This window comes from Erythrolamprus reginae, chromosome 1 (assembly GCF_031021105.1).
Source record: "Erythrolamprus reginae isolate rEryReg1 chromosome 1, rEryReg1.hap1, whole genome shotgun sequence".
In the NCBI taxonomy this organism is placed as follows: Eukaryota; Metazoa; Chordata; class Lepidosauria; order Squamata; family Dipsadidae; genus Erythrolamprus; species Erythrolamprus reginae.
The window spans coordinates 280,144,661-280,170,748 of record NC_091950.1 but is presented as its reverse complement, the minus strand read 5'-3'; the positions used below and the strand labels follow the sequence as shown (position 1 = coordinate 280,170,748).

At 40.3% G+C, this 26,088-nt stretch overlaps 1 protein-coding gene across 2 annotated transcripts in view; it reads left to right on the top strand.

The window, feature by feature from the left end:
• Nucleotides 1-9,251: 9,251 nt before the first annotated feature.
• COL12A1 (collagen type XII alpha 1 chain) overlaps nucleotides 9,252-26,088 on the top strand; it is a 154,113-nt gene continuing 137,276 nt past the window's right edge. For both annotated transcript variants that reach the window (XM_070733068.1, XM_070733069.1), the window contains exons 1-2: nucleotides 9,252-9,362; nucleotides 18,501-18,611. In XM_070733068.1, the coding sequence (XP_070589169.1) occupies nucleotides 18,536-18,611 (76 nt within the window). In that variant the 5' untranslated portion in view covers nucleotides 9,252-9,362; nucleotides 18,501-18,535. The remainder of the gene's footprint in view (nucleotides 9,363-18,500; nucleotides 18,612-26,088) is intronic.

Below are 26,088 nucleotides of genomic sequence, written 5' to 3'. Positions count from 1 at the left end.
TTTACCTTCTTGCCTAATTTATACTTAAAATATATATCAAAATATAAATAAAAAATGTCCTAATAATATAAATAAAATATATTTTGAGGATCAAGTTAATTTGCTGCTGTTAATGGAAAAATGCTCTAAGTAGAATATGAAGTAGCTGCAATTTTCCTCTTTGACCTCAAATTGGATCTGCAGGTAGACTAGAACATAAAAAGAGCCATGCTGAATCAGGTCAAAGCCCATCGAGTCCAGCATTGTTGTCACACAGTGGCCCACCAATTGTCCATGGGGATCTTGAGCAGAAAGAGAAGGCAAGACCCTCCCTTTCCCTTGACTCCCAACAAATGGTACCCAAGGGAATTTTGCCTGCCTCAAACAGCATAGAAGCAGCACATGGACATCCATTTCAATAACCACCGATACACTTGGCATCCATGAATCTGTCTAATCCTGCCTTGAAGACGGACAGCTGAACTTGCAAGAGGCAAAATTTGATCTACCTGACCTAATTTGGATAGGACAATTTAGTTAGAGAAGACCTGGAAGACCATGGACCACATCCAGTTTTTCAGCTATCCTTGCCTGGCCTGCGACATTGGGTGGGGTGGGGAGCTTAGGAGTATTGGCAGAGGCACAGGTGGGGTGGGGTGGGGATTGTTGGCAAAGGTGTGTGAAAGTCCCAGTTTCTCATCTGGTCTTTGGGAAAATCAATTTCCCCACTTCCTGGTTAGAGGATAGCAATTTATTAGACTTTCTCTGGAATCTTGGTTTGAAAGATACTACGTATGAAGATCACTGAAAAGCTATTGAAACTGAACTCTGCATGTATTATTTCAATTTTGTTTATGGAAATAGTTAATAGTATTTAGAAATTGTGGAAGCTTAACATTTAGAAATAAGCATGCATTGAAATGTAAGCTTCCTGCTATGATTTATAAAGCCACCTCACAAATACACATAAGATGTAATGTATTTGATTGGGACAATGAAACCCAGAATGTAGCCTGAAATTGCTAACTAGGGTACTACTATTGCAAGAAAGTGGCAATTGTAACTTGAAATTGCCTGATAAATTGTGAGTTTATAGAAAATTAAAGATTGGGCAATGTCTTTAGATCTTCAAGAATATGGAACAAGTATAGAAGTTATTCATTGCAAAAGTTAACTTATTACCAATTGCGCTTTCTAAACACTAGCTAGCTGTAGTGCTTGAGCAATGTGTATTGTGAACTCAATGAAATACCTGTTGCAAAGGAACATGGGTTATTGGAGTAAAGTAGGTAGGAACTTTAGTTCCCTAAAATTGTATACATATCAATCAATATGTGAACAACTATGATGTTTTTAACTCATTTGTTTCATTAGGCTATCGTTAGTTTTATGATTTGTGTAGAGAGTATATAACTTTTAGGTCATATTTATGCAGAAATATTGCAAATTCAAAATGGTTCACAAACTTAAATAATCTATAAACACCGGCCATCAAGAGGTAAGTAAATAATTCCACTATTTTCTTGGTTGTAAAAGGCATCACCATAGAAGACAGGTGATGGTAGCTGTAACTATCCATGGAGCTGGGGGCATATATTTGGGGCTTCTGCGATAGGATGCATCCAATATTTCACTTTTTGGATTTAGTCCTGCCAAATATACATTTTCTCAAAAACAATTTTACTGTTCAAAATAATTTGCATCCTGGTAAATCAGTATAATATATATTATAAATCATAGAGATACCAGAAGTTAAAGAAAAAACATCCAGGCAGATTAGATTTTTAAAAGGAAATAAATGTTTTTAATTTTACAATTCGCACCCAGCTGCCTTTTTAGGGTGACCCGTTCTGAGAGGGAGAGAGAACAGAGGAGCCCTCGCAAGGCAGACCTGAGGAATTCATACAGTATCTTTCGGATAAAGTGGCCCAGATTCGGATGGACCTGGACTCTGACTGGGCAATCTTGACCGAGATGACAGGGGCTGGTCTTGGTCTTATTACATGGGAGTCTACGGAGAGGGGCGGCATACAAATCTAATAAATAATAAATAATAATAATAATAATAATGAATTTGAATTGGTGACTCCTGAGGAGGGTGAGGGCAGTGCAGCTACGCTATCTGTCTGAAGAAACACAAAATTTACACACTGACAATTCAAATAATGTATATCTAAAGTTTTGCATTTGTACCATTACTGTAGGCTGAGAAAAAAAATGTAGTGCATTACTTTCTGGGCAACCCTTGTATATGTACATTTCCAATAAACAAACCATTCCAGTGTTTCCTCTTTGTCTAATTTTCTTTAAAATTAAACTAAATTTCAACTATAATTCAATATCAGTGATTAGAATAATTGTCTTCTATTCTTTTTACTTCAGTTCTTTTATTTACTTATTTTATTTATTCATCTTTTCCATGAAATTTTCATCCAACTTTCCATGTTTTTGTTTTTTCTCCAGATTCATGGTTTCATCATATGTATGAATGCAGCTTTTCATTTCTGAATTCTGAGTATTGGAATTCAGGACAAGCATTGTCTCCCTTTCAAGCTTTCTGACCCAAAAGCCCTCCCCTAGGCTTTTAATTTTTTTTTTTAAAAAAACATTGCTTAACTCTTTTAAATCTTATATATTGTTTTTATGCTTTTAATATTTTATTTGTATACCACCCAGAGTTGCTCTGTGAGGGAGATGGGTGGTTCCTAGCTATGGTTGATAAATCAATCCATCATGTGCTTCTAGGTCTGAGAATGATGTATTGACTTAATGGGCCACCATTGGATCAATCAAAGAATATATGTATATAAAGTAACTGCTGACTAGCAGAAAGCATAACAGCTTGGAAGTTCAGGATGAAATAGCTGCCCAGGACTGTGCTGAGGGTGTGTGTGTGGGGGGGGACACACCAAAAACTATAGACAATGAGTGGGGGAGCTGCTGTTAGAAAGGAACAAAGCTTGGAAATCTGCTTTGAAAGGTTCTGGTTGTAAAAAAAACATCTGTTATGAAACCAACCTGGAAAAACATGTGTGCCTTTTAATAATGGGCTAGGAATGGGACAAGAATGACTTTAAGACCCCTCAGGAAGTGGTGAGCGGCACATATTCTGATAGGTCAAACAAAAAGTTTTGATATGCCCAAATATGCACAGCCAAGTAGAGGTTGAGTAGTCTGGAGCTCTGGCATACAATTATACATAGTGTATCTTCCCTCTACAATTGTAAGTTTATTAATAAATGTATATCATTCTGGCAATTTTACTTAACCCTAATGAATCAAGAACATCAATATATCAAAGAACATCAATATCTATCAAAAAGCACGTCTTAATTGCTGTTTACGCAACTATCAGATACATACTATCAGATATATCAATATGCCATATTATGCAAAACTTATTGTTGTTATCTCTTTTATTCATTAAACATGAAACCCAGTCAACTGAACATTAAAACAAAGTTAAATGATTATGCAAATGAAAATACAGAAAAATTGCTGCCGAGCTATGAAAATGGAAAACATTATAAAAACCAAAGAAACAAAGGCAGAATATAAAGAAAACATATTAAATGGATTGAAAACCAAAGCTTTGCATGGACAGGACTTGAAAGACTTTGAAAGAAAGTGTGATAACAACTTGACATGGGCATGGCTTAAGATGGGAACCACCAAGAAAGAAATGGAAGGTTTAATACTCGCTGATCAAAAACAGCCCTACAAATGAATGAAAGTAAAGATACAAAAATCCATTGACAATCCAAACTGCCGACTTTGCAACGACAAAGTCAAAACTGTTTCACACTTAATATATGAGTGCTGCAAAAATGCATGAACTGATTACAAAGCTAGACATGATCGAGTGGCTAAATTATTCCACTGGTCATTATGTAAAAAATAGAACATACCTGTATCTGAAGTGTCATGGTAGCACAAAGTGGAAAAAGTTACTGAAAATGAGATGGTGAAGATCTTGTGGGACTTTCAAATACAGACAGATCGTCATTTGGAACACAACACGCCAGATATCATGGTTGTCCAGGGCCGAAGAGTACAGTTTATTGATATTGCTGAACCAGGAGATGCTAGAGTCGAAGAAAAATAACTGGAAAAAATGACAAAATATCGTGACCTGGCCATTGAAACTACCAAGAAGAATCTGAATTTTATATTATTTGGAATAAAGTTTATAAGTGGATAGATAAAAAGAAAAAGGAAAATTAAATGTTATGAGAAATGTATGAATATGTTAAAATGACTTTAGAATCTTTCTCTTTTATTAACTTAACTTTATGTTTATTAGAATGTGTAAACAAATATTCTTCTTTTCATCTAGATTAACATGTTGACTTAATGATTTAAGAATATATTCTTTTTTTTCTATTAAAAATTAACTTCTGAAAAGAGAGGGGTAATTGTAACCCCTACTATGTGTTTAAATGTTTGTATGTCTGTATGTTTTTTTAATGAAAAAATTAATAAAGTATTTTTTTTAAAAAACTACACAGCTATGGATGAAACATGTAACAGTGATACCCAATGTCATCATGTCACTTGGTACCATGTCCAAGAATTTCACAAAATGCATCAAGAAATTGCAACTTCCTGCAATGACACCAGTGGAACTGCAAAAAACTGCACTACTTGAAACATCATATATTTTAAGAAGATACTTGGTTGATACATAGGACCCTGGCAGCAACCCGTATGAACCCTTATTACTAGTCAATAGTATTCGTGACACATTTTCAAATTATTATTATTATTATAGAAACATAGAAGACTGATGGCAGAAAAAGACCTCATGGTCCATCTAGTCTGCCCTTATACTATTTCCTGTATTTTATCTTACAATGGATATATGTTTATCCCAGGCATTATTGTTGTTGTTGTTGTTATAAGAAATAGTAATACACAGCAAACGAGATTTATATGCTGGATTTTGTATCACAATATCCCTATCCCAAGCATCTAGAATTGTGTGATGTATTTTTGTATGATGTCCGCAGATCCAAGTACAGTGGCATTTTACAAGTGACACACTGTGATTTTGTCAGTTTATTGTTTTCAAATGCCAGCTGAGGTCTTTTGGCACAGCAGCCAGTGAGACCACTGTACTGGTTTATGCCACAGTCCTCCTCCTTCCTCTTCCTCCTCTTCCTCCTCTTCCTCCTCCTTCTCATCCTCATAATCCTCATCATAATTACCATCCTCAGCATCACCATCCTAATTCAATGCACAAAAATGAACGAACGCAAGGTTGCGCTATTGGACAACAAATTACCCTTGTTCGCATTTCCTACACCCTCCTACTCCAATTCTTTTGTGGAAAGGTCGCGCAGAGGAGGGTTAAAAAGAAACCCTTCTGAATGGTGGGAAGAATCGAGCAAGAAAACGCGTGCTTAGCTCCGAGACTTCCCTGGATCTAGCCGTGTCGGGAAGCTGGGACCTTTTGTTCTCTTGCGGGCGGGCTGCTTCTGACGCCGAAGCTCATAAAACCCATCGCTCGGAAGGTGCAGGAGCGCGGCTGGGACTGACCATCTCCAGATTGCCACCGCCGACAGCCAAAGAAGCGGCGCCGGGGATCTAATACTCGGAGGGGCGTGTGGGCCATCCATGTACGTCGGTTTCTGTGAATGTCTAGGCAGGAGACAAAAAGTCTTGGGCCACTCGTGAAGAGACGAGGCTTCCCTACCCAAAAGCGTTTTTCTTTCTTTACCCCTCTTCTCTCCCCATTTCCACTCACCCCGTTTTACACACCTTTTTTTAAAACACTCCACATGCCCCCTTTTGTTCTCCTGCCCCCTTCCTAAGCACTGTGTGTTTAACTGAAGGTATCTTTTGCCTTCGGGGAAGGATCTCATATCTTGGGGTGTTGGGCGGATTAAAGGAGCGAGGACCACATCAAGAACAAGCTGATTTTCCCTGAGCACCTTGAAGCTCTGTCATTCCAAGCAGGTAAGGGAGGGGTCTGGGTGTATGTGTAGGGGAGCGCACTGCCTTTGGACCACTGGCTGAAGGAGTCGCCCGACTTCCTGGAGAAGAGCGGAGGTCGGATGCGCTGCTGATAGACCGGAGGGGTGGGGAGTAGGGCGAAGCAGAGGTAGGGGATAGTGGTCAGATCTCTCGGTCGGTAAAAGAGGCAAGGGACAGTGGCGGTACGCCGGGGCGGACGTTATTGATCCCCCCCCCGCGACTTCCTTTCAGGCTAACCGAGAACGTGGACACTTTCTTCTTTCCCTACAATTTGGGTGGGATAGCACAGTGTTTCCCAACCTTGGCAACTTGAAGCTTGAAGCTATTTGCTCGTGAAAGGTACCAGGCAAACCCCAAGTGCTGTAACCGTGAATTGGAATCAGAACATCTGATATTTTCCCTGGGGGATTAAGCGCTGGCGATTAACCCGCTGATTGATTTGTTCTGGAATTTAGTCCTGCAGTTTGTTTAAGGGTGTTCATAGAATCGTGTAGTGCGGGAAAAGGACTTTAGAGGTCTTCTGGTTCAACCCCCTGCCCGAGGTAGAGAAGTACATATACTATCCCGGACAATTGGTTGGTTTTTTAAAAAAAATCTTAAATTTGTGATTTGATACTGGCCGTGTGTTTTGTCTTGCTTCAAAATGTGGTGAATTGGTGCTACTCGTTGTATGAGTGCCTCCCTATTTTGGAATCCGTCCAAACGCCCTTGTGACAATCCTTCGCAATGACCCTCGCTCGCTGCTAGGATGCTGTGCTGTATTTTAGGACGAGATAAAGAAGTCCAACCTAGACGTCTAAGTTAGGAGATATTATTTTTTATATTGATCTATATCTGTTTTGTGTTGTGAGCCGCCCTGTGTCCTAAGAATGGGGCGGCATATAAAGATAGATAGATAGATAGATAGATAGATAGATGAGATTAGATTGCCAAAACGCTGTAGCATCAAAACTCCCAGGCCATCTCAGTACAGCCTTTCTCTGTCCATGGAACTGCAACTTCCCACAACTCCTTATCACGATTAGGAATTATGGAAGTTGCAGTCTAGTTAGCAGTTTGGGTTAAACTGAGAAAGCGGAATCTTTGCATCAAGGTGTCCCGTCGCTGTCTTGACTTTTTCAAGGGCCCCTTATTGGTGTTGGAGGCGATCCTCCCAGGGCTTAGTCCTCTCCGGGTCCTTTTCAAATACAATCGCTGGGCGTTTCTTAGTCCTCCGTCGCTGCTTAGTACTTTGGGGGAAACCGATCCTAGTATTTCCCCACCCGTGTTTGCGTTAGCACTAGAATTAACCGTCTATGGGACGTGAGTAAATTGAAAAAGATACTTTTCTTGCTTCATGGTTGCGACAGTACTGGATGCATTGACAGGAAATCGAATTAAATAAATGAACGCATATACACCCAGCTTTGAACGCTGCCGTGGATTCTTAAGCCTGTGTTAGTTTTGTACGTTTTGCCTTTCTTTAGGTAAAGATAGTAGAACCGGTTCTTTCAGCATGTTTGTTATAATTAATATAATTCCCGAATCGATTGCTGTCACATTCCGACTTTTGGGGGGAGGTGTCTTTTTTTGGTGGGCGTGCTGCAGGAAAAGTAAACTTCGCGGGTGTTAGCAACCAACGGTGAATCTACGCACCCATCGTGCTAATCGTGAGGGAACAGAGGGAATCTGGAAAATGTTCTTTTGGTCTTTCAAGCGCCGCCCTTCGCTTTTCCCGCTCAATTCCTTTTCGAACCACGTGGTAACGAAAAAAAAAACGCGGCGGGAAAATGAACCGCCTCACGGCCTACTTCCCGTTAGAACCCTATGCTTACGGCTTTTTCTACTCACTACCTCACGTCCTTAAAACGAGCCCCCCTGAGGATTTGATCCCATATCTCAGCTCAGGTGTTTTTTGGAGATTCCGTACTCGAGTAAAAAGTTGGAAAAAACGGGTGTAGTGGAGTTTTGCGCCTAAGACATAAAGGAATAGGGTGGGAGAGGCTAAAAATTGCAGTGGGAACAATAGGATGAGAAGGGAGGGGAAGATTAAATCCCGAGAAAGAGGAAAGCCACGTTTCCTAAGCGCTTAATTATTCTCCGAAGGGTTTTATTAATTGGATTTATATGCCGCCTCACTTCCGGAGGCTAAAAGATTTCTACCATCCCTTGCTACGATTTGGGGGTTCTTTTCGGTATCGATGCAAAGATGGAATGTTATATTAACGTTATATTCGTCGTTCTTTTTTTCCATCTCTGGATTTTAATTTCCGAATAGCTAGTAAGGCGTGGAAGTTTCCAGTGTTACGCGCGTGATTATGCGTTTAGATTTCGGAAAACGGTCCCGAACTAGGTTTTTCTTTATTTTATTTTTTTGCCTTAAAAGGCGCCACTTCCCCAAGTATGTATGTATTAAAATTTCTATGCCGCCCAACTCCTTAAGGACTCGGCGGCTCACAACAATTAACATGGGTCAATATAAAAAACATTTAAATAATTGTAACCCCGCCCCCCAAGTCAATGGCCCCAGGCCTGTCGGAAAAGCCAGGTCTTTACGGTTTTCCGGAAAGCCAATAAGGTGGGGGCAGTGTGGATCTCAGGATAGCTGATTCCAGACAATGGGGCCACCACAGAGAAGGCTCTCTTTCTCTGAGGTAGTTCTCCAATAAAAAAAACCAGGTTTCCCTCAGCAGAAACCCAACGGAACATGCCGTCCCGTGTACCATCGAAACGTACTCAGGATCTTCGCCTCGGAACTCCCTGTCTGTCTGGCAGCGGTCTCGGCCAAAAGACTGCCGCGCCGGCTGCTGCTTGGCTCGGGAGCAGAGAAAAGCCAGAGGGCTACGTGTGTTGTTGGCAGGCTAGACGCTGCCCCCTCGCCGCCCTCTCCCCCCCCCCGCGCTCATTCCTCTCCCCCCTCCGCCAGCTCGACCTTCCGTGGCGGGCCAGGCAATTCCTGCGCTCGCGCGGGCCTTCTCATGCCTCAGGAATGCGGAGAGGTATGCGCAACTTTCCAGAAGGCGAGGACCGGCGCTTCCCTCAGCCCCGCTGGAGAGGAGCGAAGAGCAGAGCGCAGTCATAGATCATCCCATGGCACCGGTCCACCTTTTCCCGCCGTTTCGTAACCGCGGAGACTTGGGAACGGCCCTCTATTAAGTAGCAAGATTGGGGAGAGGCTCTTCCCACTTGCTGAAGGCAAGGCTTCCCTGACGGAGCGACCCCATCCGCAGCCCGCAAAGCCTAGCTAGGCGGACCGAGCCGAGGCGGCTCCTCTCAACCGCAGCCGCCGCTGCTACTGCTGCTACTACTAGCCGCGCCTTAGCCCAAGGTGCTTGGAGTGCTCCTGGTTCCCGGCCTCTCCAAAAGCGGGTAGCTGCAGGGCTCCTCCTTGGACAGCTGCCGCCATCCCTGGCTTAGTCCCATCAAAGGTCTGTCTTGTGCGCCCGGCGGAGTCGGGGGAATCCCGTCTCTCCGTCCGCTGGTCAAAGCCCTTTCTGGGCAACCCCAAAGCAAAGCCTGCCAGGGTGTTTGTGGACGCGACACCCACGCGCGCCTTGCGCACCGTTTGGCGCGCGCGGTCCGAGCAGCCTACGCGTGAGAAAGATTTTGCCCGCCGGGTTCTTCTGCGGTCGATTGTTCTAAAACGCTTGGGAATCCATGCTTAGATGCGCCAAGTGCATGCTGGTGCCTTGTTTTGGGGAGCGCATTCGGATGGAACAATACCCGGGGATTCATAAGGCGTTTTATTGGCTTGACTCCCCCCCCATCCTTCAAAGAGCCGCGGACTATATCAGGAACGGGTAGCGAGAATAAAGGCGGGAATCTTCCTTTGTGAGGGTTGTTTTCTCCCACAGCCGCTTTGCCGGTTTGGTTTTTGAGAAGCCTGCCCAGGATGGGTCGCTTTCTCCCGCTGGGGCTGCCAAAATTCTCCTTTGGCGATTGCCTGTAATTTCCTACAGAAGCTCTGGATTAATTCATTTCCAGAGACGGAGAGTTCAGATGTGATGTCATTTTCCTCTGCTTGGTTTTATTCTTTTGATCTTTCTGTGTTTGTTTGTGTGTGTGTGAGTTATTATTTTCCTGTAAATCCTGCAAAAGCTATTTATTTGATTTGTATGCCGCCCATCTCCCTAGGGATTCTAGGCGTCTCACTGCAAATTTGCGCAATGCAGAATTGCAGTACAATTTTCTTCTTTCCGTGCTGTAATTTCCTAAGGAGTTTCTTTCTCTTTTCTCTCGTGCCGGTTCTTCTCCCCCCCCCCCCCAATTTCCTGGGCTGTGCAACAGCTCCTTATATGTAAATTTCTCGTGATGCCCAGTCCTTTGGCTTGCTCGGAGCAAAGTATAGCACGTTCACTGCATTTGACTTTGGGTGTTGTGCCATGTTATGTTTATTGGCGTGCTTTTTTATTGCCTCCAAAATGCGTTGGTCTAGCTTTGATCAACCAGCTTTTTTGTTCGAGCGACGGGGCGAAACCACAACGATGCCTTCCCCGTTTCCCAAAGAAAGATCAGTCATAAAATTTGCAACGGAAAGCAGAAGCATTAAAAAAACAAAATCTAGTGTTGGGGTACGAGTTCCAGGAGAAAAGTAGCTGGGAGAAAAATTTCAAGTATTCTCCGCGTTTTTCTTCCTTGGTTTTGTTTGGTCTTTGCGAAGGGGTTGTACGAGAGAGGGCGCCCTAAGCCTGGAAACCCGTCTTCGTCAGATGTGTAGATTCTCCTTTCCCTTCATTTAAATGAGTTTTTAAACAGTTTTGCGAGCGAAGTCGGATTTTCCGTCCGCTCTTAAAGTGTGCGGATGCCTCTGCTCGTGTGTCTGAGTGTATCCCTATTTTTTGTATGCATAGTGATGGATCCAAAATAATAGCCTGCTGATTGTCTGGTTTTGTACCAAAGCAGGAGTCACTATATGTTTATTTTATGTGTACAGTATATATTATTTGTATTTATTTTTTATTATCACTTATTTTATTATCACTTATCTTTAGGGGTGTGTGTGTATGTGTGTGTCTGTGTAATATAGAAGTGGAACTGTTGACAGAGCATTTTATCTTGGCACTTAAAAAGATGCCGTGTGCCTGCTTCCTCTTTGGAGTGTCAGCTCTTGGCTCAGATCCAGCAAAGTATTGGTGAATTGTGCCAGTTTGGTTAGGCGATTTAATACAATCCAGTTTTTTCCCTTCTTTAATTCCCTTAGTACAACATAAAGCTATTTCTTCCCTTCATGTGGTAATGACTTAATGATTTATGCCAAATGCTTGGCTTTGGGTAGTTTGGGCGTGGTATTAGTTGGATGATTAATATGTGTACTGCTAAATGAATAGAGCAGAAGCCAGAGAATGTTTTAAAAAAATTAATTCAATTCCAGAGAGCACAGGTTAATTCTCTAAATTAACAATATGAAAGTCTCAGCTTCCGTTTAAAGAGCCAGTTTTGTGCTGTGGTTAGTTTGTCAAGCTTGAAATCAAGAGACTCTGAAGTCTAGTTCTGCCTCAGGTGTAAAAATCAGCTGTGATTTTAGGTCAGTCACTCTTTCTCAGCTATAGGAAGCAGGCAAGGGCAAACTACTTCTGAAATCTTGGCAAGAAAAGTGCAGGGACTAGCCCAGGTAGTGCTCAAGGCACCAAAACCAAACACATCTAAGTAGGTAATATTTACATCCAGATGCTGCTGCTAGCTCCGTCTTCTGAGGCAGAACAATCTGAGGCTCATCCAGTACTCAACAAGAATTAAAGTTAATTATATTTGAGTATCCTTGTCAAAAGTACTTGAATCATTGATAAAAGGGAAGGTCATAATCTAGGGAAAAAGCTGACTATATTAGCCTGTTCATTTGTCAGAAATAAAATATGTTGATATGTATGGAACTTACTCTCCAATAAATGTTAATTTAGTTTTAGATTAGACATACAAATTCAAAATCTATGTTCAATCTATGTTAGATTGTAGCCCAAGACGCTTGAGAAGGAGTATATTTTTAAAAACCCACCCAGAAAGCTATTGAAATTAGAATTGCTAAATCCATCTGATGCCCCAAATTTTCCTTTTCTACTTTAATTTTTGACAAGGATTGATTGCTGTTTAATCTAGATCAGACAATGGTTAAAAATGGGGTACCTGGAAAAAAAAGTAGAAGATTTAAAAACCTCCTTAATTCCCAGTGCAAATTATTTAAGTTCATAATACTGAATTCTACAACTTGTGTTCAATTATGTAAATCTCACTCATTGGCATATGTTTTCTAGTTGTCAATGTTTCTTTCCCCCCATGACCAATCAAAGAAATAATGCTTTAAGTATTCAGCTTGTTTTCCCCTTTATGTTAGGATATTTAATAGAACCCAGACATATACTTTGATTCATGTCTATAAAGCCCTGAAACCCCATTATATTATTAGTAAAAATAAAAGTATTCTGAGATGTATAAAGATGAAGAATTCTAGAAGGCTTCTCTAGAGGGTACTTGAAATTTAGAGCCTGAGCATTACCAATAGATTGTTCTGTGGGACAGATAAAAAATATCAGAACTGACTTCAGAAGAGATGTCAGTTTAAAGATTTGCAAGCAACAGAATATTTCTGTCCGGATGACGTAATGGGCTGCCTCCTCTCCACCATTCATATTTTATTTTGGAGTTGGTGTATGAGATCTGGTTGAATCTGGGGCTGTTGAGTGTGGGTGTCTAGTTTCAAGGATATGTTACATCCCCTTGTGTATAATTTGTTTCAGATTTTAGGAAGCAGGGAGGAGTGGGAGTTAAAAAGGCAGAAGAGTACAAGTAGGGGGAGCAGTTTTTATTACCCTTCCAAACTACTGTGAATCTTTCAAAGGCTATCCTTAACTAACTGCTTTAACAGTTGTGAGAAAGAAGCCAAAATCCCAGTGGAAAGAGGCACTGGAAGCTTTTCTCTTGCAAAGAAACATCTTCAGTTACAATCACTGGAGTTCATGCCTGTATTTTCCCAAGGGTAGCATGGTGGACAGGAACATAAAGAGAGAGAGATGCCTCCCCTGCCTGCTTGAATTCTTCATCATTATTCTACTATCCCTGCGGATGTGTGAAATGCAGAATTTTAAAGGCATTTAAAAAAAAAACCTGATGGTTATGTAGGAAAGGGGTTTGACAATTTTATTCTAGGGTATAGGTAGTCCACGTTTAATGATCAATCACTGTCCAAAGTTACAACTGATGCCAAAAATGTAATTGCAACCTGGATTCAAAATTCTGATGTTCACCCACTCCTTCACAATAGCATGATCACATTTTAGGCGCTTGTCTGTATTTATGGCCATTTGCAGTATGGCACAGATGTGACCATCATTTAAGATGGTGACCCCCCACCGCCCAAAAAACCTGGAATACTTAATTTCCTGCAAAAAAAATGCCTATTGCAAATGGTAGGTTTAATGACCACACTGTTTGCTTTATGACCACAGTGGTTGCTTTGCAACTATTGCAAAAACTGGGTCAAACATCATGTGATGTTCTGCTTAATGATTGGCATGATTTGTGTGACCAATTTTGGACTGAATTACATTTGTAAGTCAAGGACTACCTGTTCCAGGGAAATATGCAATTGCCTGTTCTTATTTTTAGTATTCTATGTATTTATTGAAATACATAGAATAGTATAGATTTGAGGATTCTCCAGGATTACAGTTAGTGGGTAGAGGTTCTTTTCACGCTTGGAAAAAGAATAGGATGTCTCTTTGTGAAGAGGATGGGGAATCTGCCCATTTACTGCAATTTCAGAATGTTGTGCATATTAACTCAGTGCTCTTAGGAGAAGATAGGAGATTTGCTAGGCAATTTTAAAGGGTGAGGCTATTTATTGTATAATCGACCACAAACGGAAGCTAGTTATGCAAGGCATCTTGGAACAGCATTTAAGATAGGCAGCTGTGGATTGATTCCCCCCTCTTCATTAACTGGTGTAGCATATGATGATATTTAAAAGAAATATACAGTGGTACCTCTACTTAAGAATGCCTCTACTTCCGAACTTTTCTAGATAAGAACCAGGTGCTCAAGATTTGTTTGCCTCTACTTAAGAACCATTTTCTACTTAAGAACCCGAGTTGGGAAAAATTTCACAGGAAATTTGAGAGTGGCATGAAGGCCTGGCCCGTTTCCTGCCATTCCCCCTTTAATCCGGGCCATCTGGGCTGCCAGTGGAGCCTTTCGGTGACACTTAAGGAGGCTTGGCAGTCCAGAGCGAACGAAGCATTTTCCTTTTTCTGGCCACTTGGACAGGGAATAAACCTCTGCCAGCGCCCAGAGAAAAGAAACGCTCCCTTTGCTCTGGGCAGCCGAGGAGTCACCACTGTGAAGGAAAGGCGCTAGCTACAAAGCGAGCGAGAGGAGAGGGGAGCCCTTCAGCATGGGAAGGAACAGGCAGCAGGTAGCAGCAGCAGCAGCAGCAGCAGCCAGTGTATGGGAGGCAGTGTATGGGAGGCAGCCTCGCGCTGGGTGTATTGGAGGCGCATGCTCCTCCTCGCCACCTCAGAGTCCCTCTTTTTTTTTTTAGCCATAAAGTTTTGGATTTTTTTTTATTCCCCTCACCTCACCTTTCTTCGGCAGCGACTCTCCTCCTCTTCTTCTTCCTCCTCCTCCCACCCAAATTCCGAGCTTTTATTTCTTTCCTAATGGGTTCGCACGCATTATTTGATTTTACCTTGATTCCTATGGGAAAAATTGCTTCTACTTAAGAACGTTTCTACTTAAGAGCCTGGTCACGGAACGAATTAAGTTCTTAAGTAGAGGTACCACTGTATGGTGAATTATGCTATCATAATTCACACAATTTAATATGAATTATGCATTAATGTAAAAGGCTCCTATAACTACATTGCTTTGCTGCCATTATCTTACTCCATATACCTCATAGTAGCAAAGGTATTTTTCATTTACTAACAGCAGTTGGTTTATTAGTAATTTTCATGGAAACTTAACAGTCATGGTGTTAAAAATACTATTACAAACTAAATAGATAAAAGGATGAAAAGAAAAAAATAGGTGCAGAAAATAAAAATAAATACTATATATAGTAAAAAATAGAAATATATGAAGAAATGACTTCTCCCTTTATCCTAGGTATAAACAATACAGTGATCCCCCGTTTATTGCGTCCCCAACCATTGCGAACAGGGTACTTCGCTATTTTTCAACCCGGAAGTCAAAAATACCATCTACGCATGCGTGCCGGGCACGCATGCGTAGATGGCAGCGGCTTCCCTGGGTCTTCCCCCTCTTGCTGGCGTCAGCGAGGAGTTTCCCCACCGCCCACGCAAACTCCTCGCTGCCGCCCGCCCTTCGCCCGCCCACGCCGTTCATTCTCGCCGCTTTTGAGCTGAGTCCGGGAGCGAATTCGCTTCCGGACTCAGCTCAAAACCGCCGATAGCAAGCGGCAAGGAACGGCTTCTCTCGGCGCTTTCGAGCTGACAGCTCGAAAGCGCCGAGACAAGCCGTTCCTTGCCGCTTGCTATCGGCGGTTTTGAGCTGAATCCGGAAGCGAATTCGCTTCCGGATTCAGCTCAAAACCGGCGATACCAAGCGGCAAGGAACGGCTTCTCTCGGCGCTTTCGAGCTGACAGCTCGAAAGCGCCGAGACAAGCCGTTCCTTGCCGCTTGCTATCGGCGGTTTTGAGCTGAATCCGGAAGCGAATTCGCTTCCGGATTCAGCTCAAAACCGGCGATACCAAGCGGCAAGGAACGGCTTCTCTCGGCGCTTTCGAGCTGACAGCTCGAAAGCGCCGAGACAAGCCGTTCCTTGCCGCTTGCTATCGGTGCTTTTGAGCTGAGTCCGGAAGCGAATTCGCTTCCGGACTCAGCTCAAAAGCGCCGAGAGCCAGCGCCCCCGGACCCCCAACCCGGGTTTGGGGGGCTGCTAGGAAGCCCTCCATGCCGGCGGCAAACAGCCGCCCCGCCCCCGATCTTCGGCTCCTCGCTAGCGCTGTGGGAGTAAAAACACCGTCTGCACATGCGCAGACGGTGTTTTTACTTCCGCATCGCTACTTCGCGAAAACCCGCTCGTTGCGGGGGCTCCTGGAACGGAACCCTCGCAACGAGCGGGGGATCACTGTACATATAATTTTCTCTTAAAATAAAACAAATGATCTTTTCTTTCCATATCCTATCTCTTATCTATAATTCTTCAAGCATCATCATTGATGTCAGCAAAATTCCATTAACAGAGATAACAATTTATCTATTTTATCTTGATCAAATAAACCAACTTTACATTCCTTTAGGTTTTTTTAGTAATCTTGATCTTTAGTCCATTTAAACGATGTTCTTCTTGTTGTGCCATATCCATCATTGGACATTGGCAATAATCTTGACAATCCTGGCAATTTTTCCTATGTGTATGAAAAAATTCTGCTGAGTTTTGTTCAACCAGTTCCTTAGTTTTTAAGCCATGATGTTCTTCTTCAGCCTGGACCTCATTTTCCTTCAATCTTTTCCTGGAGGATTAAGTAAAGGATGCTGTATTTTTCTGGGTGTCGCATCACATGTCCAAAATATTCTAACAAACATTTAATTCAAACAAATATTTAATTAATAAATAATGTTCTAGAACTTGATTTTTTTTAAATTTTCTTCATCCCTTCATTCATATTTTCTTCATAAAAATTTAACCACACCCCTTTTATAAATCCAGTATAAGAAGATTATCTAGGTCAATGATGGCAAACCTTTTTTCCTTGGGTGCCATAAGAGCGCAGGCGCGTGCTATTGCACATGTGCGAGTGCTCACACACAATTCAATGCTTGGAGAGAGCAAAAACAGCTTTTCCCACCCCCTGGAGGCCCTCTGGAGGCTGGGAACAGCCTGTTTCCCAATTTCTGGAGGCCAAGTAGGCTCGTGTTTCACTCTCCCCAGTCTCCAAAGGCTTTCCTGGAGTTGGGGGAGGGTAAAAACGCCCTTCGTCATCTCTCCGTAGACTCCCTGTGTGAGCCAGGCAATCAACTGGCCAGCAACTCACGTGCACGTTGGAACTGAGCTAGGTCAACTGCTCATGTGCCAACAGATATGGCTCCGCATGCCACCTGTGCCATCCATGCCATAGTTTCGCCATCACTGATCTAAGTCATTGTCTTGGGTTGTTGTATATCCCTTCTAATTATTAAGATATCCGTTGGTTTATGCTTTCTTTATCAGGGGTGTAATCTTTTCGTTTTAGAACCCATTTTCAGTTTCCTCTCAGATTCTATCCAGTAATCCTTGATTCTCTTCTGTTATATTTTTTGAAACAGAATCTGTCCATTAAAGGCAAATAATCTTAAAATTAACTTTTCAGTCCATTGTTAAAAATTATCATCCAAAGTTGCTCCATTTTGTATTTAGTAAATCAAATCTACTAGTTATAAAGTTACATGTTCTTTTCCTTTAATTGTAATCTTTAACTCCTTCTAGTTTTCTCTTAACCTTCCAAATCACATCCTATCATTTTAAAAATAAAAATAAAAAAGAAAGCATTTTCAAATAGGAATGATTCTTATCATAACTAATTATCAAATTTTATTTCAAATCTATCCATAGTCCGTTTGGAACTTCTTAAAATGAAAATTGTAGATCACCTTTTTACTTTTTTTTTCCAAAAAAAGTGTTTTCAAATCATTTAACTCATATTTAAAACTTCTGTTGCTGAAAGAAAACCTGCTCACCCAGAATTTACATTCTTGAATCAAAGGTTCCTGGTAGCTAAAAACCAGCTAACAAGCAATTTATGAAAGTGACTAGAAAAGGAAATATGTAAATCCAATGTCATTTTAGAGGCTGGATACCACTATCTTTTGGTCTCCTCATGAGGAACAACTGTCTGCGGTGCTTGTGGACAATCCAAAGTTCTCTTTTTGTTTGGAGAGGAAATCCTCCAAATCATCCATGATTTCTAAGTAACATGTCACATCATCACGACTTATGACTTCCTGATGGTTTCCTCACTGATTTTGTTTGTAGGAAGTTAGCTGTGAAGATCACAAATCCTGATCATATGACTGTGGGAAGCTGAGACTATCATAAATGGCAGAGGGAGATGGGCAATCGAAAAATATAGATGGGTGGGTGAGTGGATGGATGGATGGCTAGCTAGGTAGGCAGGTAGGTAGGTAGATAGGCAGGTAGGTAGGCAGGTAGGTAGGTAGATAGATGGTGCATCGGTTGCCAAACACCCAAATCATGTGATTGCAGGGATGTTGTCTGGTTGATCTTTTTCATCACAGTTGTAACTTTGAACAGTTGCTGAATGGATGGTTGGTAAGTAAGAACTGTTTGTGTACCTATATATTTGTCAATTTATTCATAGATCTGGAACAACAGGAAATGTAAGGGGAAAAGAAGGGTATTTTTCTGGATGGGAAAATTGACTATGGTGAAGAAAGTGATGTAAAATGTTCTTTTCTATTCTGAGAGACCCGAAGTGCAAAAATGGGTTGAAAGCTGATCTTGAACTTTCCTTCCCTCCTCACTATTTGATTTCCTTTCTTCTCCACTCCGTCTGCTTAAACTCCCCTCCCCACTGTATTAAGTCTCTATTTTTTCTTTTGCCTTTTTTTTTTAGAATTATTCATGTGGTTGTGATACACAACAGCAGCCATGAAGATAAGGCTCCGTGCAACAGCTGTAGCAGTCCTATGTGCAGGTCTCCTCCTTTGCGCAATTGAGGCTCAAGGTAAATAACTCTGTCCTTTATTCTGTGAAAGTGATGGTGCAGAATTAAACAGTGGCAACAGTCACCCTCTGAGGGTGACTCTTGTTTCATATCCTCCTCCTCTTCTCTCTCTCTCTCTTTGTTCTCTTTCTTTCTGTAGTTTGTTTATATCTATAGAGCAACTCCACCAAAGTTGCTCTTCTCTTCTCTTTGTTTTGTTGTCTTTCTGGTGTGCTGTCCACACTAGATCGCCGTTATGATCTTGGCCCTCCACTGTTGTTCCTTTTCTCTCCATCTTTCTTTTGAAGAGTGATTACAGGGAAAAGGAGGATTCCTGTGCCAACTTGAAACTACTCCTTAGTAGCAGGAGAAGCCCCGAAGCACTTGTCCACACCCTCTCAATGCTTAATTGCTCTGCTTTGTACTGCAAATATATACACAAGATACATGTGTCTGCTTTTTTTTTTTTAAGTATTATTTTGAAGCGTTTATAAAATAAAGCACTCCAACAAAATCTGGCTGCCTGTGTGTTTTGTTTGGAATGAAAGGGGGAGGAAAGTCCTCTTCTCGGTGAGTCAGTTCATTTGGGACAGAGCAGGGAATGAGCAATCCTGGCTCCTGTTTTTGGAGCAAGACCAAGGTCCCTTGGGACACTCAAGACTTTACTGCCTGGGCTCCCACACAGACGGAGTCTCATTCAGCATATTAGATTAACTATTTGGAAACTTTATGCAATAGATTTTTAAGTCTCTCTCTCTCTCTCACACACACACACACACACTCACTCACACACACTCACACAAATTCAATATACCTTCTTGCAATATACTTACTTCACAATCTACTTCAAATGCAATGTCTCTTTCCTATCACTTTACTATTTAAACACAAACCCTGCAAAATCATTCCTAGTTGGAGAAGTAGTGGCAAAACAAGGACATTCTGCTATTTCCGTCTATTTCCACCCCAATTATCTCATTCTTCCTTGAATATGTTGGATTGCCAAATTTGTCATTGCACTGCTCTGATCTTTTTGTACAGGAAAAGAGATAATCTGGTGATTTGGATGCAGCTCTTCAGAGGTGGTATTCTCCTATTTCGGACTGGTTCAGGCGAACCAGTAGTGCCGACTGCAGGTGGGCCTACCTACCCACCTAGATGTAATATCACCCTCTTTAGCCACATTTTTGAGTCTAGGCATGTGCATAAAAGGAGCGTGTGCGAGTAAAGCGCATGCGTGGGAGACTGATCATGTAGTATCATCATCTAACCCCCAGAACTTTACTCTTAACCAGTCATGGCGAACCTATGGCACAAGTGCCACAGGTGGCACACGGAGCCATATCTGCTGGCACATGAGCTGTTGCCCTAGCTCAGCTCCAACGTGCATGTGTGTGCCGGCCAGGGTGCTTTTGGCTTCCATGGGGCCTCCAGGGAGATGGGGAAGGGCATTTTTATCCTCCCCTGGCTGGAGCCTGTAGAGGGCAAAACAGGAGCCTACTGGGTCCACCAGGAGTTGGGAAACAGGCAGTTTCTGGCCTCCTCCTGTGGGATGGGGGAACCTGTTTTTGCCCTCCCCAGGCATTGAATTTTGGGTGTGGGCACTTGTGCATGCGTGATAGCGCATGCACATGCTCTTTTGGCACCTGAAGGAAAAAAGGTTCGCCATCACTGCCTTAGAATATCCACTTTTGACCTCCACTGATTCCTAAGAGGTCAGTAAGGGGCGTGCATAAGTGCACCAGGGTGCTTTCCATCCCCTGTCCTAATGTTTCTCTCTTACTAGTATCATGTATATAAACATTGTTATATCTTTGTATACTACCAATATGTACTTGACAAAATGAATGAATGAATGTGTGGGCCTGGTACGTGCGCTCACATTTGTGAACCGGTAGAGAAGGTAAGTAAATACCACCCCTGGAGCCCTTGATTTGGCTTGTGTGCCATAAGTATTCTTATATTGGAGAAATACTGCACCTAATTAACAATATGTAGGAAGGAACAAATGTACTCTTGCTGTTTTATCTGTAGGAAGGCAGCAATTAGCTCACAGTTCTATAGAATAATACACAAGTATTTTTAGCCAGTATTTGTTCTTCTATTGTTAGTCCTTCTCTTCAATGTCTCTTTTGGAAATCAGCTCTTACATCTAGCCCTGTTTGCTGCATTGTTCCCATTATTTTCTTTGAGAATTTGCTATTTCAATTTCTCACCTTTTTGCCCTTTTACATTCATTTTTTTTAATTGCAAGGTGATACGCTCTTTTTGAAGCAGTGGATTTGTGAATCTAATATATAAGTATTAGATTTCTTAACAGTGCTTTATACATTATTCCATATGTTTAAGGATGAAGCAGTAGCATTAAAAATGTTTCAAAACCCTAGCTACTTCGAAATGTCTTTACTAATACATTAAAAAAGTCTCCAGAATTTAGCCCTTTGGTTAAGAGGCACTGCAAGACAGTGTTTCCATTTGTTTATCACAAATGATCAATACCCTCATTCACTGTTCCTCTGTAGCCTAGTATTTTAAATATCTTGTTTGTGTTTCTGTGATAACAGATACTTTACCTCTAAGCTGCAGGAACATCTGCAGCAATCACAGGGGCAAATGACTCAATGAAAATAATTATGTAAATTAGCACATGTAGATTAGCCCATCCTGTTGCCCTTCATCTTCAGGCAGGAGCACAAAATGAACATGTCTGTACCTCCCACAGAGTGAATATGATAGTTCTGTAAAAGGAACCCATGCCATAATTCCTAGCTACATATCCTCTTAAATGAGGGACAAACTTGTTGATTTTTACTTGTCGCCACATTTCTCAAATTGCTGCCTACAGAAACTGACAGGAGTTGCATTTTTCTTTATATGCAGACACACTTGATGTCATCAATCATTTCCAATTTTTTGCTAGCTTCTGTTTTTATTATATGTTTTAGAAAAACCAAAAATAATCCTGGAATCCCTAAAAATACCCCACTATAGACACTGGTACAGATTAAAATGGAAATTCTGAAACACTGCAGAGCAATTTCTTTTGCTTGCAACTCTTTTCAATGAGGCATTTAAAATTGAAACGGTGAGGGAAATACAGTGGTACCTCTAGATACGAGCTGCTCCACATGCGAGTATTCCAAGTTACGAGCCGCGACGCGAGCGAAATTTCTGTTCGACACTCGAGCTCAAATTCGGGATACGAGCCAAGCTTCCGCTACGTGGTGCAAGAATCTCCTTGCTTCCAGTTATCTCGGCGCGAAAAACAAAGTCTAAAGGCATTCGTTTGAGATGTGAGTTGATCGACTTACGAGCTCGTGTCTGGAACGAATTAAACTCGTATGTCGAGGTGCCAATGTATGCCTTGTAAATGTCTTTTCCTTTTCAATTCCCACCCCCCAAATGCCCTCAGATTAAATTATTAAACTGAATAAGCTATTATTTCTAAAGTATTTTAAAAGAGCCACCTGTATAATATGAAATGATGTTATATCTCATTGATCCTGATCCAGCTTTGGGTTCTGCAAAGGAGTTATATAGGGAACCTCTTGGCCATCCTAACACCGAAGGAAGAGAAAATGTAGATAATAGTCATGGTCAATAATGATTTCCAAGTCTATTTTTAAGGTTTCATTGAACAGGGTGACTGATTATTTTCTTCCGTGACCTCAGTTACATTTTCATGGACAGTTTGAATCCTATAGTTAACCTATTCAACTCAGTGAGAACATTTAGCAAGTTCCAATTATTCATTTCTACATAGGAAGTCACAAACGTTGAGTTCAACTTAGAGGAGACTTAATTTTAATTACTATTCTTTTTTCTTTGGTTAGGATTGAGCTAAAAAGAATGTTAGAAATAAAATTGATCCTTCACTCAACATGCCTACATGCGGTCAAACCAATAGAGCATGTATTGTATTTAGCATTATTAACTTAAAAAAAATAGTTTTTTAAGAATTTAGTAAAGAAATTCTTAATTTTACAAGTTAAAGTTTACCACACTATAATTCTACATCTCTGTGGATGTTTTAAAGTGGATATTTTCATTTTGCATTTTTCTACATATTAAATCATGTTCCAAATTGTTCTCTCTTGAATTACTGCTGCTCCGTTCTCATTTCTCATATTTCATTTGTAAAATATTTAGTTATAATATATCATACTCTTGGTGCCACTGCCATATCTCTTGTTTTGTCTGCCTTCATCCCAAGTAGTGGAAAAGAAAATCTGGTAACTTTCCAAAAAAAACCAATATTACAAACCACACATCTTTCCTTATTGGCTGTTTGCTATCTTATAACACATTACTTATAATCTCCAGATTTATAATTTGATTTTAATTTTTGTCATTTATGACTGCAGGACTTTGATTCTTAGTATAGTAAGATGATTTTGGTTCTTTTCTTTGAATAGTTCAATAGGCAGAAACAATGACAAGAAATCCACATCTAAGCATGTGTTTTATGTCCCATTGATTTTCATATTGCCTGAAACTCCTTTATAAATGGTAGTCATTTTTTTCCACCCCTCTATTTTTTATTTTTTATATAAAATTCTTTAAATAAGAGACAGTTTTCAGGAGTGGCCCTGAGTCATGATATTTAGGGCTACTTTTTCTCCAATTAATATTTACTTCCATTACAATAGCTCAAACTTCAAATTTAAATACACTGAGAAGTAAGTTAGAAATCAGCAATGGATATGAATATATCCAGTCTACATATCCTGCTGGTGTGACACATTCCATTTATTTTTAATTTCCATGAGAAATACTTAATGAAAACAATAAAATATATTATGAAATCTGCTCAAATGTTACAATACTATATATAATAAAATACTAAGTAATATCAGGATTAGCATAAAATATATACAACAAGCATAGTCCCATATCTGTCATGGGAGTAAAATTTGTAATTTGAATCTACGCTCCTGTTGTATTATTTTTGAACCTCTCTGTCTACTTCATGCAGACTACTGAATCAGCAGCTATTAACTACTGTTGAATTAAATGTTAAATCTGTTAACTTCTTATTCAACTGTGATTATTTATCAAAACAATTGCAGAAAGGCAATCTAAAAATTGAATCTTTTCTTTTTACTTCTGATAAAACAATTTCCTGAACAGGTTATATACCGTATTTTTCGGAATATAAGACGCACCGTTTTCCTCCCTAAAAGTGGCTGAAAATTTAGATGCATCTTATACTCTGAATGTAGTTTATTTTGGAGCTTCCCCCCCAGCCCTAACTAGGTGCTACAATCTTCCCAGCTCTTACCTTTCAGGTTCTTTCATTGTTAGTCTTTGGGAATAATGTTTTCCAAGTCCTAAGTCTTTGCAGGTTTTTTTTCATTGCTCTACTTGCTCCTAATGTTTCTTTCCAGCCCTAACCATGTGCTAACAATTGCAAGCTCTTTCATTGTTACTCTCTCCTAATACCTTTTTTAAAGCCCTAACCAGGGGATAAAATAATGTGCTGAAGCTGACCAGACTAAGGATACTAGCCAGATGAATACCTGGTAAACAGATAGACACATAGGAATTTTTCTTTCTTTTTCCTTTTTTTTCCCTTTTAACTTTTTAAATGATAAGACAGTACAAATTACAAACAAAACATATATAGGAGTTACATAAACCCCCCCTTCTCATCAGAAGTTGGTTTTCAGAGTTAAATATATTTACAGATACCTAATTATTTACAACCTTTCAATAACATCTATGATATACATTATCTATATTTGTTATTTAGATTTGTTATGACTCTTTATATTTAAAATTCTAATAATATTTACTATGTACACATTTATTACTTATCCATAAAATTATATTGTTAAATTTTTTGTTAGATACTCTTTTTTTTACCCCCTAGCCAGTCATAAACTTTATCCCATACTTTGTAGTACTCTGATTCTTGTCCTTTTAACCTTCTTGTCATCATGCCCATTTCTGCACATTCGGTAAGTTTTTAAATTACATCTTCTTTAGGAATTTCTTCACATTTCCACTGCTGTGCATAGGTTATTCTTGCCACAGTCAAGATGTGTGTGGTCAAATACTGAATTTCTTTTCTGTAATTTTTAGGAAATATGCCTAATAAAAATAATTCTGGAACTTTCTTAATCTCATTATTCGTGATTTCTTTGAACCATTTTGCAATCATATTCCAATACATTTTAGCTTTGGAACATGTCCACCATTGATGGTAGAATGTTCCAGACACAGGAATTTTTCATGTCACTGGGAACAATATAATCAAAATGGAAACTTATTGTACTACCTTTTATTGAGCAGGTCTTGTTTTCTTACACAATTCTGAAACCAGCTTTCTTTAATAGCACTTAGCAATAGCACTTGAATACAATAGCAATAGCAGTTTAGCAAAATAGCACTTAGCAATAGCACTTATACTTTACAGCCCTGCCTAACTGGTTTACATAGTCAGCATATTGCCCACAACAATCTGGATCCTCATTTTACTCACCTCTGAAGGATGGGAAACTGAGTCAACCTTGAGCCTGGTGAGATTTGAAGTACCAAATTGCAGGCAGCTGGCAGTCAGCAGAAGTAGCCTGCAGTACTCCACTCTAACCACTGCACCACCACAGCTCAATCATCACGTTTTTGTGATTGTGAGACAGCCTAATATCCAAAGAATTTATTTATGCATAACCAAAGACTTGTGCATGCTAAGTGGGATTTACACAACTTTTATCTTTCTACATAAAAAGTATCCATGCTTGTCAGAGAAACTTGCTTTATAAACAGCTAGATGTTTAAAATTGAATCTACTGAATCTAGTTTATAAATCTAAAATAAAAATTGAATCTATTTTATTTTTAGTTCTGATAAAACAATTCCCTGAAGAGGTTATATAATAGCTATTATGTCTTTTGTTTTGGTTGATTCAATTTTATATATGGTTATACAGTATATGATTCAATTTTAAACATCTAGTTTATAAAGCAGTTTGTGCAGTGGATAAACAAATTTGCTTTGGAAGGAAAACCCCCAAAATAATCTTGGATAACCACATAAGATGCATGATTCTTTGGATGTAGGTTTTACATTCTACAGCTGTTACAGGGAAACAATAGGCATTTAATGGGAATGAAGTCAGAAAAAGACTAAGTCCAGCAGAAAAAGTTTCACTCTTCTGTATGCTTAGCTTAGATGTAAACCACCCTTGATTCAGTGATTGGACTTCCATTTATTTTGAACTTGGCATGATAGAATTATGGAAGTGGGTGCTTTCATATTTAGGAAACTGAAATACATTTCTTATGAACTTCTATGGAAAAGTTGCGCCGTTTTCTTTATAGCAGATAACCAGATAATCTTGACGTTCATGATGAAAAGCTAAGTGGGACATTTGAGTTTTTTTATAAATCAGGTTACAGATTTTTAAAAAAATGTTGAAGACTTTTCCCCACAGTTGGCCTTTTCAGTTTATCTGGAATCCGGTCATTGGATCACATCAAGATAGGCTGCTGCTGTC